Source organism: Aspergillus vadensis, assembly GCF_003184925.1.
Source record: "Aspergillus vadensis CBS 113365 unplaced genomic scaffold BO88scaffold_6, whole genome shotgun sequence".
NCBI classification, from domain to species: Eukaryota; Fungi; Ascomycota; class Eurotiomycetes; order Eurotiales; family Aspergillaceae; genus Aspergillus; species Aspergillus vadensis.
Window position 1 is genome coordinate 496,457 of NW_020292044.1, and position 17,843 is coordinate 514,299.

The 17,843-nt window shown below is 51.6% G+C and overlaps 8 protein-coding genes across 8 annotated transcripts; 2 read left to right on the plus strand and 6 right to left on the minus strand.

Annotated features, from left to right (window-relative positions):
• Positions 1-1,125: 1,125 nt before the first annotated feature.
• Positions 1,126-1,752, minus strand: gup1 (glucosamine 6-phosphate N-acetyltransferase; the record flags this gene model as incomplete). Its single annotated transcript, XM_025702843.1, has 2 exons — positions 1,126-1,215; positions 1,297-1,752. 2 exons carry the CDS (start codon positions 1,750-1,752, stop codon positions 1,126-1,128), a joined length of 546 nt encoding a protein of 181 aa, XP_025564878.1.
• Positions 1,753-2,590: 838 nt separating this feature from the next.
• Positions 2,591-4,608, minus strand: BO88DRAFT_335977 (class II fumarate hydratase; the record flags this gene model as incomplete). Its single annotated transcript, XM_025702875.1, has 6 exons — positions 2,591-2,777; positions 2,835-3,852; positions 3,911-4,026; positions 4,120-4,157; positions 4,222-4,266; positions 4,369-4,608. The coding sequence occupies 6 exons, from the start codon at positions 4,606-4,608 to the stop codon at positions 2,591-2,593; spliced, it is 1,644 nt and encodes a 547-aa protein (XP_025564879.1).
• A 500-nt stretch (positions 4,609-5,108) lies between these two features.
• On the minus strand, positions 5,109-6,345 carry BO88DRAFT_335980 (alpha/beta hydrolase; the record flags this gene model as incomplete). Its single annotated transcript, XM_025702876.1, has 3 exons — positions 5,109-5,366; positions 5,437-5,754; positions 5,818-6,345. 3 exons carry the CDS (start codon positions 6,343-6,345, stop codon positions 5,109-5,111), a joined length of 1,104 nt encoding a protein of 367 aa, XP_025564880.1.
• Positions 6,346-7,631: 1,286 nt separating this feature from the next.
• BO88DRAFT_335620 (putative aspartate transaminase) lies at positions 7,632-9,026 on the plus strand (the record flags this gene model as incomplete). Its single annotated transcript, XM_025702861.1, has 3 exons — positions 7,632-8,708; positions 8,778-8,883; positions 8,962-9,026. The coding sequence occupies 3 exons, from the start codon at positions 7,632-7,634 to the stop codon at positions 9,024-9,026; spliced, it is 1,248 nt and encodes a 415-aa protein (XP_025564881.1).
• A 408-nt stretch (positions 9,027-9,434) lies between these two features.
• BO88DRAFT_384643 (putative chitin biosynthesis protein (Chs5)) lies at positions 9,435-11,268 on the minus strand. The gene is made up of 2 exons (XM_025704713.1): positions 11,063-11,268; positions 9,435-10,938 (listed from the first exon to the last, which is right to left on the minus strand). The coding sequence occupies exons 1-2, from the start codon at positions 11,132-11,134 to the stop codon at positions 9,751-9,753; spliced, it is 1,260 nt and encodes a 419-aa protein (XP_025564882.1). The 5' UTR covers positions 11,135-11,268; the 3' UTR covers positions 9,435-9,750.
• Positions 11,269-11,412: 144 nt separating this feature from the next.
• BO88DRAFT_433895 (uncharacterized protein) lies at positions 11,413-12,459 on the minus strand. The gene is made up of 2 exons (XM_025709452.1): positions 12,435-12,459; positions 11,413-12,372 (listed from the first exon to the last, which is right to left on the minus strand). Exon 2 carries the CDS (start codon positions 12,187-12,189, stop codon positions 11,647-11,649), a length of 543 nt encoding a protein of 180 aa, XP_025564883.1. The 5' UTR covers positions 12,190-12,372; positions 12,435-12,459; the 3' UTR covers positions 11,413-11,646.
• A 249-nt stretch (positions 12,460-12,708) lies between these two features.
• BO88DRAFT_486440 (translation initiation complex factor eIF1A) lies at positions 12,709-13,875 on the plus strand. The gene is made up of 2 exons (XM_025712452.1): positions 12,709-12,823; positions 13,078-13,875. The coding sequence occupies exons 1-2, from the start codon at positions 12,803-12,805 to the stop codon at positions 13,504-13,506; spliced, it is 450 nt and encodes a 149-aa protein (XP_025564884.1). The 5' UTR covers positions 12,709-12,802; the 3' UTR covers positions 13,507-13,875.
• Positions 13,876-14,104: 229 nt separating this feature from the next.
• BO88DRAFT_384649 (ssDNA endodeoxyribonuclease RAD1) lies at positions 14,105-17,528 on the minus strand. The gene is made up of 8 exons (XM_025704714.1): positions 17,477-17,528; positions 17,225-17,402; positions 17,067-17,154; positions 16,947-17,017; positions 16,838-16,889; positions 16,311-16,787; positions 15,158-16,259; positions 14,105-15,107 (listed from the first exon to the last, which is right to left on the minus strand). Exons 1-8 carry the CDS (start codon positions 17,522-17,524, stop codon positions 14,190-14,192), a joined length of 2,934 nt encoding a protein of 977 aa, XP_025564885.1. The 5' UTR covers positions 17,525-17,528; the 3' UTR covers positions 14,105-14,189.
• Between the last annotated feature and the right edge of the window lie 315 nt (positions 17,529-17,843).

Sequence of the window (17,843 nt, forward strand, 5' to 3'; positions counted from 1 at the left end):
AGTAAAAGGATAAGAAATGACAACACTTATGGGGGTGGGAATATGTTATGGACATAGGGAATTTGGGAGGTTATTCTAATCAAAAAAATAGAAACCCCCCACGAGGAGCATTTTTTCTTTTTGCCTCATCAAAGATTTCTATTCTCCAAAAACATCATCAAACGAATTTCCTTGTTTTGTTTCCCTTGCGGCGTATGAGCGTTGGGTAAGGGGGATAAGATACTACTGTCCTTTTTGCTCCTTCCTCCTCGGATTCGAACAAGTTTCTTATTCGTTTCTTACGCCGTTTTCTTCTCTCCCCCAAGTGATATGTCTTCAAACTTATTACTTACCCAGGAACGGAATATTGAAATGGATGTGATATGATTACTTTCATTCTTTCCTATCTGCTTTGCGTACCAGTAGAAGCAACCCTGTAGTAAAAAGGTCCATGCGCAACATAGTCTACATGATCTCATCGATCCTTCAAGATCATCCTTAGTACGTAGACCAGATACCCCGGGGCCTTATCACGTGAATTACCCTACCTTGTAAATCCATAGGGCTCAGACCTAGACTAACCGTTTCCGGTACCATTCTTCAAGTCCGACCTCATGATGTTCATGCCTCAGGCACAAAGGCAGCAAGGGATAAAGTTGTATGCATGGCATGGCATATGTTATTCTTATGTGAGTTGAGAACGGTACCATGACAACTATCAATTGCATACGAGTTTGTTTACTTGTTTTGAGTACCTCACTATCCATGTTGTTCAATTGTCTATAATGTAATATTCACTAAGACTTCGATATGTAACTATTTCTCACTACCATGAGGTCTAAGGGTCATACTACTACTTTTAAAGAAATAGTACTGGATTTTCCTAATGATGATATATGAATGAATGCCAACAAATAACTGACTGAATACCTGCAGTCATCCTGCAAATATATAATGCATAATACTATAGTATAAATCAACAACCATGAAACCATCGAACAATAATAAGTCCCGACCCAACCCGTATCTAGACATCTATCTATATGTAGTGTACAACAACGACAACGACAACGCCCGAACATGATGACAATCAATAACCCCGAAACAACAGCCCGGAGATATCTTCAATTATGCATTACCAGCACCCTAATAATAATGAGCCATCTCCAATCCAGCCCGCTTAAACCCACACTTGAGATAGAATCCCTCATTCGCCTCGGAGCAATCGAGAATACTCTGCACACAGACACACACACACACACCATTAGCATCATCACCACGTCTATAAATGTACTACAGAAAAAAAGATGAACATACCTTGTAGCACCCCACCTGCGCAGCAACATAATCCAACGCCTGAATAATCCTCAACCCCAGCTTCTTACCCTGCTGGCTCTTATCGACGGCAATATCCTCAATATGGCCGACAAGACCCAACTCGTGAATGAACTTGCGCTCAACAATCAAGCTACCCGTACCCACGATCCGGTCCTCCCCATCACAGATAACAAGCAGGTAGTACTCATCATTGCGCGACGAGATCCAGTCGTAGCGCTTGTTCCACTGCTCCTCGGTGATGGTGCCGACGGTCGTCAGCACGCGCAGCACATCCAAGTAGCCGCGGCTGTAGTCGGAGCGACGGACGGGGCGGATCTTGTAGCCTTCGGGCAGTTCGGCGGCCACGGAGGGGGAGATGAGGGTCGTGGGGAAGAGGGGGGCGTCGTCCTTGGAGAATTCGGCGGGGGGTTGAGTGAGGGTGGAGGTGTTGGTCATTTTGGCGGTGGTTGGGTAGTCGTCCGTCTGGACTTTTTGTTGTAGAGAAGAAGAGGTTTTGAGGGTGAAGAGGTTTGTTTGTTTGGTGGTTTGGTTAAGGCAGGGCCCCTGGTTAGTGGCGGGGTTCAATTGAGAGTGGTGAAAACGGAGGTGGATTGTTGAAACGCTGGAATGAAGGAATTCTTCAGCGAGTGTGAGTGTGTGTGTGTCTGAACGAGAGACAGACAGTTTCCAACGAAGGTGATTATTTGAAAGGGGAAAGGGATGAGAGAAGAAAAAAAAAAAGGACAGGTCAGTCGAGTCAGTCGGTCAGTTCGGTCATGGAAAAGAAAGGGCCAGGCGGAGGTAATAAACAAGCAGTAAGAAAGGGCCCACGGTTTGCCTGAAACACCAAACACTTTGAAAATCCCGCCCCTGACTACACTATTTACGGTTCTTTCCGACTGACATTGGCCAAGCTGATCTACCTTCATTCCCTGATGGCGCAGCAACTTTACTACATGGTTAGTGTTCCTAATTTAAACACCACTTGACCGGTTTCCAGCAATCCACCGCCAGTCGTTGCTATCCGTGCATCTTGAACTATTCGATTTCGATCGGTGGGCGGGACCGCTTTGGTGGTCCAAAAATAGCACACCCCGGGGTCAGCCCCGTCATCAGCCCGATAAAAAAAAAAATCTATACTCCGTACAGCGAAGATATCTATCCAAGCAATAAGTTGAACATGAGAATAGTACAGTAGTATTCCTGAGTATACAAATATCTCCTAGGCAAAAGCTAGTCTTCGCTAGATGACTCCTCCAAGCTAAGCCAAAACATCTCTCCTCCTGCTATACATCTATTTCTTCTCCTTGGGGCTCAGCATCAGCTCGGGGCGGACGTGCTTGTCAAAGTCCTCCTCGCTCAGAGCCTTCAGCTCCATAGCACTCTGCTTCAGAGTGAGGCCCTTCTTGTGGGCGTTCTTGGCGACCTTGGAGGCCATGTCGTAGCCAATGACGGGGTTGAGGCAGGTGACCAGCATCAGACTACACCACCGTTAGCTGTCTTCTTTACACGTATCTAATTTCGGAAGAAATACATACCTCTCGTGGAGGAGAGAGTTGATGCGGGGCTCGTTGGCCTCCAGACCGTGCACCAGGTTCTTCTCGAAGCTGGTCATACCATCGGCCAGGATGCGCACGCTGTGCAGCAGGTTGCGGATCATGAGGGGCTTGAACACGTTGAGCTCGAACTGACCGTTCATGCCACCGACGGTGGCAGCGACGTGGTTACCCATGACCTGGGAGCAGACCATGGTAAGGGACTCGCACTGGGTGGGGTTGACCTTGCCGGGCATGATGGAAGAACCGGGCTCGTTCTCGGGGAGGACGAGTTCACCAAGACCGCAGCGGGGACCGGATCCAAGGTAACGGATATCCTGGGCAATCTTGAACAGAGAGCAGGCCAGGGTGTTCAGGGCACCGGAAGCCTCGACAATCGAGTCGTGGGCGGCCAGAACCTCGAACTTGTTAGGGGCGGTCTTGAACTCGGTGCCGGTCAACTTGGTGACCTCAGCAGCAATAGCCTCGTCGAAGCCCTTGAAGGTGTTCAGACCGGTACCGACGGCGGTACCACCCTGAGCCAAGTAGCGGAGGTGGGGGATGCTGGTCTCGACACGCTCAATGTTGCGGTCGAGCTGAGCGACGTAGCCGGAGAACTCCTGGCCGAGGGTGAGAGGGGTAGCGTCCTGCAGGTGAGTACGACCGATCTTGATGATCTTGTCGAACTTCTCAACCTTGACCTGGAGAGCATTGCGCAGGCTCCTCAGGGAAGGCAGGAGGGTGTTCTCCAGCTCCAGAACGGCAGCAATGTGCATGGCGGTGGGGAAGGAGTCGTTGGAGGAGGCGGACATGTTGACGTGGTCGTTGGGGTGGACGGGCTTCTTGGAGCCCTTCTCGCCGCCCAGGATCTCGATGGCGCGGTTGGAGATGACCTCGTTGGAGTTCATGTTGGACTGGGTACCGGAACCGGTCTGCCAGACGACGAGAGGGAAGTGGTCCATCAGCTTGCCCTCCGCAACCTCAGCGGCAGCCTGCTTGATGGCCTCACCGATCTTGGGGTCTATTTTCCAAATGTTAACCTTGCCGGAGCTGTGCTGCCTTGATCGATAGCGGCTTACCGAGGCCGAACTTCATGTTCACTTCAGCAGCAGCACCCTTGAGGATACCGAAAGCCTTGACAACGGGCTCGGGCATGCGGTCCTGGGGCTGGTTGATGTCGAAGTTGCCCAGGGAGCTATTGTCGCACCGGTCAGCGTCTGCTCACTCCTCATGTCGGTCGCATGTCCAGTTTCCAGTATGGCAGCGATTGTTGAGATCGGGATCTTACCGCTGGGTCTGAGCACCCCAGTACTTGTCCGCGGGGACCTAGAACAGAGGGCCGTTAGCATTTCCAGTCTATACGCATCAGATTCATGAATGTAGCACATACCTCGATCTCACCGAAGGCATCGGTCTCAATGCGGGTAGCCGAAGACTAAAACAATAACCGATTAGCAACGTCTCCCACTGGGAACAGTTCGCCATAGCGAAGTCATCCGCATGATAGATGCGATTCAATAGCAAGGGTAGAGCATACCATCTTGACGGTGGTACCGAAAGCTCTCTTGCTGGAGGTAGAAGTCAAGGACTGGAGACGGGGGAATTGTTGAACAGGTCGGCTATTGGAGCTCAGAAGACGACGGCAACTGAACGAGGCGGGGGTGAAAGCCACGGCAGTGCGGGCAACTGCGGGGGAAGCCGAAGCTCGAGATGCAGCATGTGTCAAGGAGGCCATCGAGCGCACCGCGGCTCGGGAAGTGTGGGCAGATGTCAACATGACGAGCGGCTTTTGGTTCTATTCATCATCACGCGGGTTAGTCAGTGTGGCTGACAGGCCAATGGTGCCATTTTTGGGGGGACCACAATTCAAATCCTGTTGTGGATATGTGCGGGGTGTTGGTCGTACATTTTCACTCTAAAATAAACAGAATAAGAGGACAGATCTAATGATATTCCAATTCTACCCAAAACCTGGGGGACGGCAAACAAACCACGCAGAAAAGAAGGGAAGAAGAAGAGCAGCAGCAGCCGCGCATATTTAATCCACCCCAACTGTTTCCGATACCGCCTGCCGAAATCTCCCGGCCCGGTAATGTTCAGGACGCCGGTTACCCGTCTGCCACACCTTTGCTGCCCGGCCTGAATCGTATCATACGGTAAGGATTCTCGTCGGATAAACCATGATCCTGCTGTCTCTCCGCATCTCCATCTTCTTGTCTATCTGTACTAGTACTGCACTCCATCTCCGATATCCCTTCAACCGAACCAATTGATTATTTACACTGCCAATTCCCGCTTCATCGCTTCAATGACCTTCTCAATGTATGTACGGCCGCTCTCCATGATGCCATCCAACATGGCGAATGTGTGGGGTGCTCCGGCCATACGCATCATCTCCACTCGACAACCGGCAGCTCTCAATTTGGCAGCGTAACCCTCCCCTTCGTCCCGCAGAGGGTCCATTTCGGCGGTGAAGACCAACGCAGGTGCTAGTCCAGAAAAGTCAGGCGCAAACATGGGGGAGATCTTCCAGTCCTATAGTCCACATCAGCATTATGCAGTTGTGTGCAGCTCTGGCTGCAGCAATTACACGGGCACTACTCACCTCCTCTGAACGTGCTGGTCGGGGAACCCCCAAGAAGTGACGATGGAAATAGGCCATTCGTGCGACGGGAAGAGCTGCGGTGAACTCCATCTCTCTGTAGGATTCATAGGGACAGTTCTCCCGATCGAAGTCGCCATCCGGAGTGTAGCCGCTGTGTAGATCACATACGGGCACGTTCAGCACCTGCAGACGCAACGGAATGCCGGCATTACGGCAGAGATGAGCGACCACGGCCGACAGGTGGCCTCCAGCCGAACAACCTCCAACAGCCATTCGATCCGGGTCAACATTGAACTCCTCTGCTTTCTGAGAGCGGATCTGCACGGGATGTCAGTTGGCATTGGTCATACCGGTCAATGTAGACAGGGACTAGTAGCTGACCCAATTGAAGGCGGCCCAGCAGTCGTCAACGGGGATCGGATACTTGTGCTCAGGAGCTAAACGGTAGTCGACATCAAACGCGACTAATTGCCCGTCCAGGCCATCGACGAGTGTCTTGCAGAAGTCATGATCGACTGAGAGATCGCCAAACACCCAGCCTCCCCCATGAAAGTTGACATATGCAGCCCTCTTCTTGGCTTCGCCATGCTCATCCAATTTGGAAGCAGGCTCGAAGATACGAATAGTTATCTCGCCCCCTTCCACGGGACATTTCTGCTCCGTGATGCGGAAAATATCAGGTCCTTGAGCACGACCGTAGACGATGGCATACTTGGCAGGATTCTTGCGGAATTCCTCGATAGGAACCTCATGGGTATGTAGCCTCCCAGCATTGTATTTGTTGTAGTGTTCCACGTAGACCGGGTCGAACCGAGGTAGTAACTCCGACGGAATGCTGTTGTGAAGCGGTTGGAGAAGGACCCGGGGTCGTAGCTCTCTCAAGGTCTTTTCGTCATTAAGAGCAGGCATAGTGGTGTCAGTCTAATCAATTATATCCACGAGACAAGATGATGCAAGACAATGGTCAGAGAGAGGTCGCGCTGACCATATCCTCTGATGAGGAACAACTAACCCCTCACGACCCCTCATATGCTCGGCTCTCGATCCGTTATCTGGGAGTGGCTCGTCTGTACAACCTTATTTCACGTGGAATACATGCATCAATTGATGCCATCCTCGTCTTTTGAGTGTCGGACAACAGGGACTGACCACCATAACGCCTGGTCTTCTGATGATAGCTTCAATCGTTCTCGCGGAATATCCGCTCGGTTACTGTCGGATCCGACAGCGCTTTGAGGCACCAGACAATAGCCGGATGTAGCCGTCTATTTACTATAGCTCCGTCGCTGTCCGTCAATCATTTTAACAAGTAGTGATTGATAGTTCTAGTGGGTAGTAGTGAGTAGATGGTTAGTAGGGTAACATTGGTGGTCAATCATTGTCTCATTGACTACGTCTATCCCACCCGGCAGCTGACTCGCATAGACAAAGCTAGTATCGATTCATCTGACATGGATCCTGCAATCAACAATTACGGACTGCGAGTGCGCTAAGCAATGTGAGGCAGGGACACGAAATCCGGCCCCTCGGAGATGAAGGAGGATGACACGAGGAAGTGAGAGACCCTAATATATCCAACTTCCTCCGTTACTTACTGCTCCAGGCACAACGCAGGAAGGGTCGCATTCCCAATGTCTGGTTCGACCCACCACTGCGCCTCCTCAGGAACCTTTCAACTAGACAGACTTTTGCCGTCATCGCATTTGCCGCATCGTCAGTGGCAAGAAACAAAAGCAAATCTCTTCGATCGACGTAGGCAGTTTGGGGATCGGGGGAATTGAAGCAGCAGCGGGTATTTAGTTGGGACGCCAACCCGCACGGCTGGCGTCGCGATGGGCGATATCGGCCAATCCTCACGGCTTCAATTCTTCATCCACGCCCTGACTCATTGCTCACACTGATCCACCTCGTTACTGAATTTAGCATACCCGTTCCTTTCTTTTCCCCCTCCCTCAGTAAATATCCGCTCCTCGTGTTGCATCGCGACTAGATCTTATTACGCCCTCCACCCTCTTTGAAATCTTTCCCTCCCTTGCTCCACCTTTTCGCACCGCCGCTTCTCTATCGGAAAATCTTACCGATTGCCCCTCCTCCACTTTATATACCTCTTCAGATCCTCTTCCTAAAATTTGAACTACTGGCTGCAATAACCTGAACACTCTTCCATTTCCACTCCCACCACCACCACTACCACCATGACTGTCCTCAACCTGACCCCGCTACCGGCGGACGAGATCTTCGCCCTCAACCGCGAATACGCCAACGACACTTTCCCCGACAAAGTCAGTCTCGGTGTCGGTGTCTACCGCACTGACGATGGCAAGCCCTGGCCATTGCCCTCCGTCCGCAAGGCCGAGCAGCAATTGCTCGCCGAAGACAGCCCCTTCCGTCACGAATACACCGCGATTGAAGGCGACATCCCGTTCCTCGAGCTGGCTCGAGACCTGATGTTCGGCTTCGACTCCAAGAACCTTTGCGAGGAGCACAAGGCCCTGAAAGCCCGCATTGGCTCCGTCCAGTCCGTCGCCGGCACTGGCGCCAACCACCTGGGTGCTCTTTTCCTCGCTCACAAGATGAAGCCCAAGACCGTCTGGCTCTCCGACCCCTCCTGGGCCAACCACGTCACCATCTGGGACCTCGTCGGCGTCCCCCGCAAGACCTACCCCTACTACAAGCCCGAGACCCGCTCCTTCGACTTCGAGGGCATGATGTCCACCCTTGAATCCGACGCCCAAGAAGGCGATGTGATCCTTCTGCACGCCTGCGCGCACAACCCCACCGGTCTCGACCCCTCCAAGGAGCAATGGAAGGCCATTGCCGAGATCTGTGAGCGCAAGAAGATCTTCCCCTTCTTCGACTCCGCCTACCAGGGCTTCGCCTCCGGTTCCGCCGACGAGGACGCCTGGGCCGTGCGCTACTTCCTCAACGAGAAGCCCCATATGGAGATGTGCGTTGCGCAGTCCTTCTCCAAGAACTTCGGTCTCTACGGCCAGCGTGTCGGGGCTTTCCACTACGTCGTCGCAGAGGGTTCCCAGAACCTCCGCGATCTTGTCGTCAACAACCTCTGCCACTTCATCCGCGGCGAGTTCTCCATGGGTCCTACTGGCGGTTGCTCCATCGTCAAGAAGGTCTTGACCAACGATGCCCTCACCACGCAATGGCACGATGATCTCAAGGTCATGAGCTCTCGTATCAAGGCCATGCGCGCTGCTCTGTACGATGAGCTCGTCCGTCTCGAGACCCCCGGAACCTGGAAGCACATCGTTGAGCAGGTATATACCAACCCCTCCTTCACCTTTCCTCAATCCCACAAACATATACTAACCATGACCCCCTCACAGAACGGCATGTTCTCTTACACCGGCCTCACCCCTACCCAGGTCCAAGCCCTGAAGGAGAAGTACCACGTCTACCTCATCAAATCCGGCAGAGCTTCCATCAGCGGCTGTAAGCTTTCCCCCTTACCCCACCCCCAATCTTAATCCCCACACGCACACACCCACTAACCCTCTCCCTTCTCAACAGTGAGCCAGAAGAACGTCGCCTACGTCGCGAAGGCTTTCGACGACATTGTCCGCAACGTCAAATAAACGCACCAACCATACCTGTTATTCGGGTAGTCAATTTATCCTGCCCGAGGTACATACACTTTCCATAAGTGCTTCAACACATATACCAAAAGAAAGAAGAAAGGGAAGAAAAAAACAGTCTTTTCAGCAGATAGACTTACCTCACCTATTTACGAGGTTAACGTACGTCATGAATGATGGGATAACGTACTATATGCGAATGCGAGGACGACGATGATGTACAGATATTACATTTCGCGGCATTTTTTTTCGGGGTTATTTTTATTGCATGCATCTAGCTAGCATCTAGACTTTATGCGATGATAGAGCTAGAATTCATTGGGAATTAATGATACTTTGTGCATAGTGCTACCTGTTTGTGTTGTATCTGCTGTACAAAATTTTCACTTAATTCTATTATGATACCTTTCTTGATGGAGGATAGTATGAGAAGGACAGCATACATGTTGTATGGGCATAATGGGAATACAAGATAAAATATAATATAATAAATAAGAAACACACGTAACATACACCGGCCCTGTGACATCATCTTTCCGCCCGTGTTGAAGAAAGGAATATAATAAAATGAACTCGTGCGATGAAGGGTCGTGGTAAGGGTGGGGGAAGAGGGCTAATGTATCGGATATACACTCATGACGCTAGTCAACTTGAATCGTAGATGAAGAAATGAAATGAGGAAGAGGAGGAGCAGGAGCGGTCGTCTACTACCGGGGGCACATCATTACAGAGGGACTTCATTAAAGTCCCCTTCTCCTCCCTCCTTTGATTTGCGCTCTTTGGCATTTGATGAGTCGTCCTTCTCTTCCTCTTCTTCTTCTTCCGCTTCTTGCTCTCGCGTGTCCTCTTCGGCCTTCTCTTCCTCGTCCTTACCCTCACCCTCGCTCTCGTCCTTCTCTGGCGGAGGTGGCGGTGTCTCGTGATCGCCATTCTGCTCGGCATTTTCATCCTCCTTTTCTTCATCCTTCGGAGGCGGAGGGGGCGGCGACTCTGTGCTCTCGTCTGATCCCACCTCCTTCTCTTCCGCGATGGGCTGGCCGGTCATCTCAGCTCCCGGGAACGGCGTAACTGGGGGCTCAACGTTCTGCTCATCTTCCTGCACCGTCTGCCGTGAAGGGGTCTGAGCCTGCGCAGCTGGTGGCGCCAGATTAGAAGTGGCGGTAGAAACCGTTCGTTGGTGCTGGGTAGAGCTGTGAATCGGGCCCAGCTGTCTTGCCTTGGGATCAGCATTTAGGTAATACCCGCGAACACTGACAATAGTGCCCTCAGCCTCACAAGCATCCACCCATTCCGGAACAACCACGGGGATGTTCATCTCAACGGCCTTCTCCCAGAGCGGACCTCTCCCCTCCGTGCAGACAAAGTGGGTGGTATCAATGCGGACCGAATCAATCAGCTTTCCACCGATGCGATCCAACGCAGCTGCAAGAGCATCCTTCTGTTGCGGGGGGAGCACGCCCGCCGTCACTGTGATACCGGAGAGATCTGTCATCTTGTGCGTGCGGCAGGTCAACTTCTCCGACTGGTAAGTGCCGGCGGTAGTGCGCAGGACGAGGTGGAAGGTGTATTCGGTGTGGATGGCTAGACCGCTAATCTTGGTGCTTCGCGTCTCAAGCGGACGGGGAATGGACCCGGCTTTAGAGCCATTGCGATACAAAGAGAGTGACTTCAGGGATGCGGTGGCTAGGTCAATAGGGTCCCATTCCAGGACGAGGGAAGTTTGGGTTGCGTTGCGGAGACGGAGAACCGGGGGTGTGGGGGTCTTGATGCCATAGGTATTGAGGATACGTTTTTGGAGCGACTGGAAGTTTGCGGCACTGGCGGATTCGGCTGCGTGGTTGCGCGCGACAGTGATGTCGACGATACTACCGGACGTGATGTTGCTGGGGAGAAGGACGGAGGGGAACTCGATCTGGGACGGGTTAGTTGAGTGCCAGGGCTACTCGAAGCGAAGAGGGAATTATTTGGAGGTGATTTTGTGCAGGCTCGTGCGTCAATCGCTCGCTGTAAGTGCGTGGGGATGGAATTAGACTCACCAGTCTGTTGTCCTGGGTCAAGAGTACGGCGACTCCTGCGTCTACCTTGCCGACGGTCAAGGAGACCAGCATATTGGGAACAGGTAGCGGAGTTCAGGGATGGCGCATCAAAGAGAAAACAAATTCGTGACGTCTGGCAACGTCGATTCGTGAGTAGGTGGCCAGGGATCCTGAAAGGGAAGGAAGAGTTGATCGCAAGAGGAAAGCGAGGTTGTTGTTGTCTTCTCCAGGCTGAATGAAGATCGGCCGGTAGCGACAGGCGCCAAGGAGGCTCGGCCGCGTGGTCTCTGGCCCGCGATAACTACATGGATGTTTCTTCATTCCATCCAAAGAACTATCCTGTAAATATGGGTTATGGGGAATTTAACAAATCTCCAATCTCCCTTCTCGTCCATCTTATCTTTGTTGAGATATTATGCATGAATGACAGGAAATCGCTGCATGTCTTGCGTGGCACATCGCAAGGGGGCTAAGTATATTTCCCGTCTGCTCATCCACTGATGTTGTACATATATACAATGACGGACCCGAAGCGGTATCCAGAACCACCCTACTACTTAGTATGAAGGAAAAGTTGGCCAAGGCTATAACGATGTCTCATTCCCTTTATCATCAGGAGCATTCACTGCCTTCTTTTGCTTTTTCGCCGGCTTAGGAGCCGCATCTTTCGTCGTCTTCAGATGATTTACCAAAGCACTCACTCCAGCATCCATCTCCTTTCGCAGTACCTCGAAAGGCTCCCGCAAAATATCTGCATGAAGCAATAGGTCAACACGCCCCTTCAAATTATTTCCATTCCCCCCTTTCCCATTGGAGTCACCTAGCAGTTCCTGCCCTGCTTTTCGACCGTCCGCATCAAACCCATGGTCTTTCAACGCTAGTCGGAATGCCATCCGGGCTCGTCGGCTACACCACGACCGAACCACACGCTTCATCCTCACTGACATCAGATGCGATGGATTTACCATCCACCAGAGTGTGCTTTTGTCGCGGGTGGCATACATGTGTGTGATTTTAGGCTGGAGAGGGTGGACATCTGCGTTTAAGTACCGGGAGGCGACATGGGACGGTTTGTAGTTTGGGAAGTATCGCATTATGAACGATTTGTGACTCCTTAGTGTCTTCATGATGGATGTGTGTTGGAGGCCTCGGAGGCAAGTCAATTGACTCCGTATATAGTACGATAGTGATAGAATAGATGGTAGGACGCTAGCTGGATGCTTGGTATATTAGCACTAAGTAGTATGATGCGCCTATCGCCGGATCGGAACAGAAAAAGGCCAGCTCTTCCAGCAGCGAGCGATATGTATCTATGTCAACATATTGTAAGCAACTGAACGAATGAAGAATTCACAAGAAGTGGAATACGAACCAAGAAAGAGCGCATTCAATTCTCTAGCGAGCCAGAAAGTTATCCCAACATTCGGGGATGCTTCGGCGGTCCCCTGATTCTGCCATCAGGCGGTGACTTCATGACGACAATGATTGGCGAGTCCCTTGTGGCAAGCCTCAGGCGCAAATCAGGCCGCCACGCCACCCACCCACCCACCACGGATGACATAAGCCAACGAAAAGCCTCGCAAAACATGAAGCGCCGGCCTCTCGCTTGCCTCCGCCTTCCTCGTCTTTCCCCCCACTTCCACTCTTCTGGTCCTCAGGGACATCTATTTAAATCTCCCCTTACCCGGACATCTCCTATCGCATCGAGTGAAAGACCACCGCGGTTAGCGAGATCCCAATATGCCCAAGAACAAGGGAAAGGTGAGTTCGTGCTGCATCCCACCCGGGTACCCCGCCTTACAACAGATTTTCGCTTTGTTTTACGCTTGTCTCTGGTGCCCACCTCATGCCACCATGTCCCACCTCAACAACACGTTTCCAGCCAGGAAGATGTGAGATAAGGAAGGCATAGAGGCTGCCATATTCAGAGAGCATCGGAGAATGAAGCGAAACTGCGCCACACGTTCATACACATGTCTAGGACAGTTTTTGCTAACGTTTTCTTAACCAAACAGGGCGGTAAGAACCGTCGTCGTGGAAAGAACGAGAACGACAACGAGAAGCGTGAGCTCGTCTTCAAGGAAGAAGGTCAGGAGTATGCGCAGGTCGTGAAGATGCTCGGTAACGGCCGTCTCGAGGCACTTTGCTTCGATGGCGAGAAGCGTCTCGCTCACATCCGTGGCAAGCTCCGCAAGAAGGTCTGGATCAACCAGGGTGACATTATCCTTCTCTCGCTGCGTGACTACCAAGACGAAAAGGGCGACGTCATCATGAAGTACACCGCCGATGAGGCCAGAAGTCTGAAGGCCTACGGCGAGTTGCCCGAACACGCCAAGATCAACGAGACCGACACCTACGGCCACGAGGGCTTCGAGGACAACGTCGAGTTCGACGAGGACCGCGAGAGCGAAGACGAGAAGGAGATCGATGTCGACGAGCTCTAAATGTCCCTTTCAGGGGCACGATCTCATATCCCTGCCGGAGCGACTGGGTTCGGTTCTGTTATTTCTCGACTCGTCAAAACTCTTTGTTTTCTTAAAAAAAACCTTCATGGGAAGAATCTCCCCCGAGTATTCTTCCGAAGAAAAGCTGTTACTTGCTTTGAAAGGAAAGAATTCGGACGGCTTGTGCATGCTGTGTGTGTGCTAGTCGAGATTTTCCCGTGAAGGTATCTCGAGTAAAGGAATCAGGGCGGCAGCACCTCCCGGCTCCGCATAGGCGCGTTCTGCCTTTGCTGCGCCCGGTGCGGCTCCGTGTCATCCGGGGTATGGATCAGTAACAGGGGTAATGCCGGGGAATGTTCTTTATGATGCGGGATCATCGGTTTTCTGGACATATTCGTGTTCCATCATGAGGGCGTTCTCGGGTTAGCTACAGAAGGATGGCTTACTGCGTACGAGAAGGCTGCACGGTCTGGCGTGTGAGCGATTCTTGTGTTTGCTCCCTGTTTTTTATTCGCTATTCCTTTTCATTACGCTTCTTCGTTTTCGACAAAACTGGATGATAGATTTATGAAAGGGTCACGAATATGAATATACAATCAACCGATATTCTTTTGTAGAATTGAGTAGCTTCGTATCTTTATCTTCTCGTAGTATTCAACAACATCGAACATATATACATCACCTTAACTTTCAAACACACTCTTACGAAAGAACCCCACTATCTTCCGAGCCGTTTCTATCCCAACCAAGGGATCCAACTGCTCCACGCTCATATTCGCGATCTCATGAATATTCTCCGTCTCCACAATCAACCGCTCAAGGACATTCGGATTAACACCCGGAACCGCCCGGAGCATGTCCTGAGGCAGGAGATTAAAGACCCGATGCTCGATCCCCGCCGCAGCCATAATATCGCCGGAGTGCGACGACGCCGCAATATCCATGTCTAATCCGGTCTGAACAGCCCGAATTGGATCCGGCTCCGGGTTGTTCTTCTTCAGCTCGGCGAAGATCTCTGCTGTCTGGTAGGGGGAAGAAGACCAGATGATCTTGAGCCGGGGGAAGGTGAGGGTTAGGAGAACGAGTAAGTGTTGGGCGGATTTGGGGCTAGATGGGTTGACGAGGGAGCTGTTTGCGGATAGGGTGCTTGTGCCGGAGGAGGAGAAACCGAAGTCAGTGAGAAAGGTTGTGCCGGGGGTGGTTGCGGAGGCGAAGGCGTCGAAGGTGAAGGATTTGTTTTGGTCGAATTCGATTAGAAGAAGGGGGTTTTTGTAGTGTTGGAGCATGGTTTCTGCTTGGTTGTAGAGACGGCCGTTTCGTAGGGAGGCTATCAGGTCGCGGACTGATTTGCGTTCTACGCAGATGTCGGGCGTGAGGATGTAGTCGCCCACTGTGAGTTGGCATGGGACGACGATCATGTTGTTGCCATGTAGGAGGGATGGAAGGGCGCTTCTGAACTCGCGTACATCTATCACGACTCGGGGTGGTGATGCTGTTGCGGCTAGTCGGCCGCCTCCTGCGATGCGGGTGTTCACGGTGCGAAGGAACTGTTCTTGAGGGTCTACTTGACTCTTGTCATGCGTGATGGTGACGGCCATGTTCTGTTGGCTCGGATTAGTGGAAGGAGGGAAGCAAAGGAAAGGAGCCTTACGCTTTTCTCTTTGATGAGCTTTGTGAACGAGTCTTTCTCTCGCCGTACGGCGCTCAAGTAGCGCTGTTCTTCAACAGATCCCCCGTAGTAGATGAAATAAACGCGTACGTCCCTCCCAACATGGGAGCTGCGGTAGACCTCGACTCGACGAATGAATGCAGGGTCTGGCTCGTACATGATGATGTACCGAGGCCGAACAACCTCCAGAATATGCTCATCCATATCACCGTCGTAAGGGTGTATGATAACCAAGTCATCCATATCGTACAGTTCGTAATAATCATCCATATCTTCCAAGTCATCGATGATGACCTCCTCTTTTTGGGTCTCTTCGACCTCAGTAGGCTGAATTTCATCTAGGAGTGCCGACACCTGGGCCGGAGGTTCAATATCTACTTGGATACCGCTGTTGGGCGCGCGTGCTGGAACGGATGGAGTGCCTCCTCCTCGGACTCGGCGCCGCTTGTTCATTGGGGCTCTTCCTTGATTCAGAGAACCAGGTGAATTCACCGCAGGCGACTGGGAACCGTCACCCGCGGGGTTTGACGAAAAGTTCTTGCTAACATTAGACAAGGATAACTTCCAGTCCATATAATCCCGCAGCCTTCGGCGCATCATGACTTCAGCGGAGCCCTTCTTCTCGTGGATGGCATCACCTGGATCCAATGTATCCCTTGTTTCCTGCTTCTTGCTACTCACGTTGGCATGCATCGTGCCCATGTACTCGCGAAGCTGCCGACAGGTCCGTTGGTCACTGCACATGATCAAGACAGTGCTGTTGGACTCATCCACATTGACTGGATTGAGATATGCGTCCGTTTCAATTTCTTGCAGGACCTCCGCTACGACTTCCCATTTTGGCTGTTCTTCCAGAACGGGCTGGAGTGTGGTAGGTAAAGATGTGGATGATGAGCGAACTACATCGTTGCTGATTCGCCCCTGATATACTCTTGATCTCGCGGTTTGAAAAAGCACATCGGCTGCGTCGAGGAACAGCCATGGTGAATAGCTATGTTTCGTAGACCCAGGAGGCGGAGTATGTGCTGTGACAATCGTATCAAGATATTTGAGGAACGAGACGGCGTCATAGGTGAGCAAAGCGCTAGGATTCAGGTCAGTTGATGAAGCACAGCATGAAGATGGGTGGTCGCACTGGAGAATTGCCCGAAGGTCTGATAAGTCACTGACGATCTGTCTGGTCCGGAAGCTCACACGGTGCCAAATGGGATCCAGTTGGCGCCTAATTGCAATATCAAAAGACCTATGTAAAGCACTGTCGAGTGTCCAGTCTGCCATGTCAAGCCCCGTGTTTGCTTTCTTTAGCTCCCCTATGCAAATCTCCACGCACTCAAGGACGGCGTTCTGTATCTCGCGCATCTTATCACTCATCGGGACTTCAAGTTCGATCACCTCCGCTTTTCTATGGCCCTCGAGAGCCTCCGCAACGGTGACATGGAAGCGTGGCCATAACGAAGTCTTGCGAAGGAAGAGGTTGCGCAGGGAATTCGCCAAAGGGGCAAATCCGGTCGTGAATGGTTCCGGGGAGTCGGAAAAGGCCTTCAGGAATCCACGTTTGTTGTGTTCTCGATATGCCCGGATAATGAAGGCTTCAATCGACGTTGCCACAATCCTGTCTGTTCTTAGTATGTCCTCTCTAGGAGCACCGATATGGTTGCTTACTTTTCAGCATGAAGCACGACCATGCCAGTGACCTTCTCAGGGTCGAGCAGCTCTAGACAGCGGGTTAGGAGGGTCGGCCGTCACAAACAGCAGTAGGGGTGTCACTAACTCGACAGAAAGTCAACTATTAGGATCCTGGATGTTACACTTAGGATACCGCCTTCGGAGTAGATCTTCTCGCTGGACTGGCATTAGCATAGAAGGTCATGAATCGTGCATGAGGACATACCGCATCGGAACCGTGGCCCTGTCTGTATTGATCACCTTGAGCCCCCTGGCAAGAGGGGTTTTGCTGATAGCATAGTGCTCAGCCAATGCTGACAGAGATCAGCATCATTATGCTTCAACATAACCCACCAGTAAACTGTCCGAGACGCAGCAACGTACCTTCTCCAATCCATTCATTTTCGCGGTCATCTGCGCCAACAACAAGCACCAAATTGTTCCCTGCAGCATCATAAAAATGTAGCAAATTCGTCACCAGGCGTAAGAGGCCAAGGCCCCGAGCAAGGATCACCAACTCATCCTCCGAGCGCAGTTCGGTGAAGATGTCCTGCTGGTATTGCTGGAATTGATTCTGTCAGCAAACTCATAGATGTCTTGCGTTGAGCACACAATGTAAAACCGTAAAGTACTCACCAAGGGCAAGGACAGCTTCACCGGTACATTGGGGCGTTCAGGTGGCATGAGGAGCCTCTTGACGCGAGGAAGTCATCTTCCTTCGCGATGAGAGCGACCAAAGCGAGCGCGTGATCACGTGGGTATGATGTAATGACGCTTTTGGGGGCACCAGCAGCAACCACTACTGCGTGGCACAATTTACGGAGAGCGATTCTTCGTGCAGGAAACAGGGAGTTTTATCATGATTATCCCAAATATTTATGCCAGTAATTGTGGTGTTGAAATCATGAAATCTCCAAGATTGTGTATTGGAACAATAGTATAAAATCTTAGCCGTTTATATTCGGGCGATTACTAGTACAACTTATGAAGACCGGAGCACAGG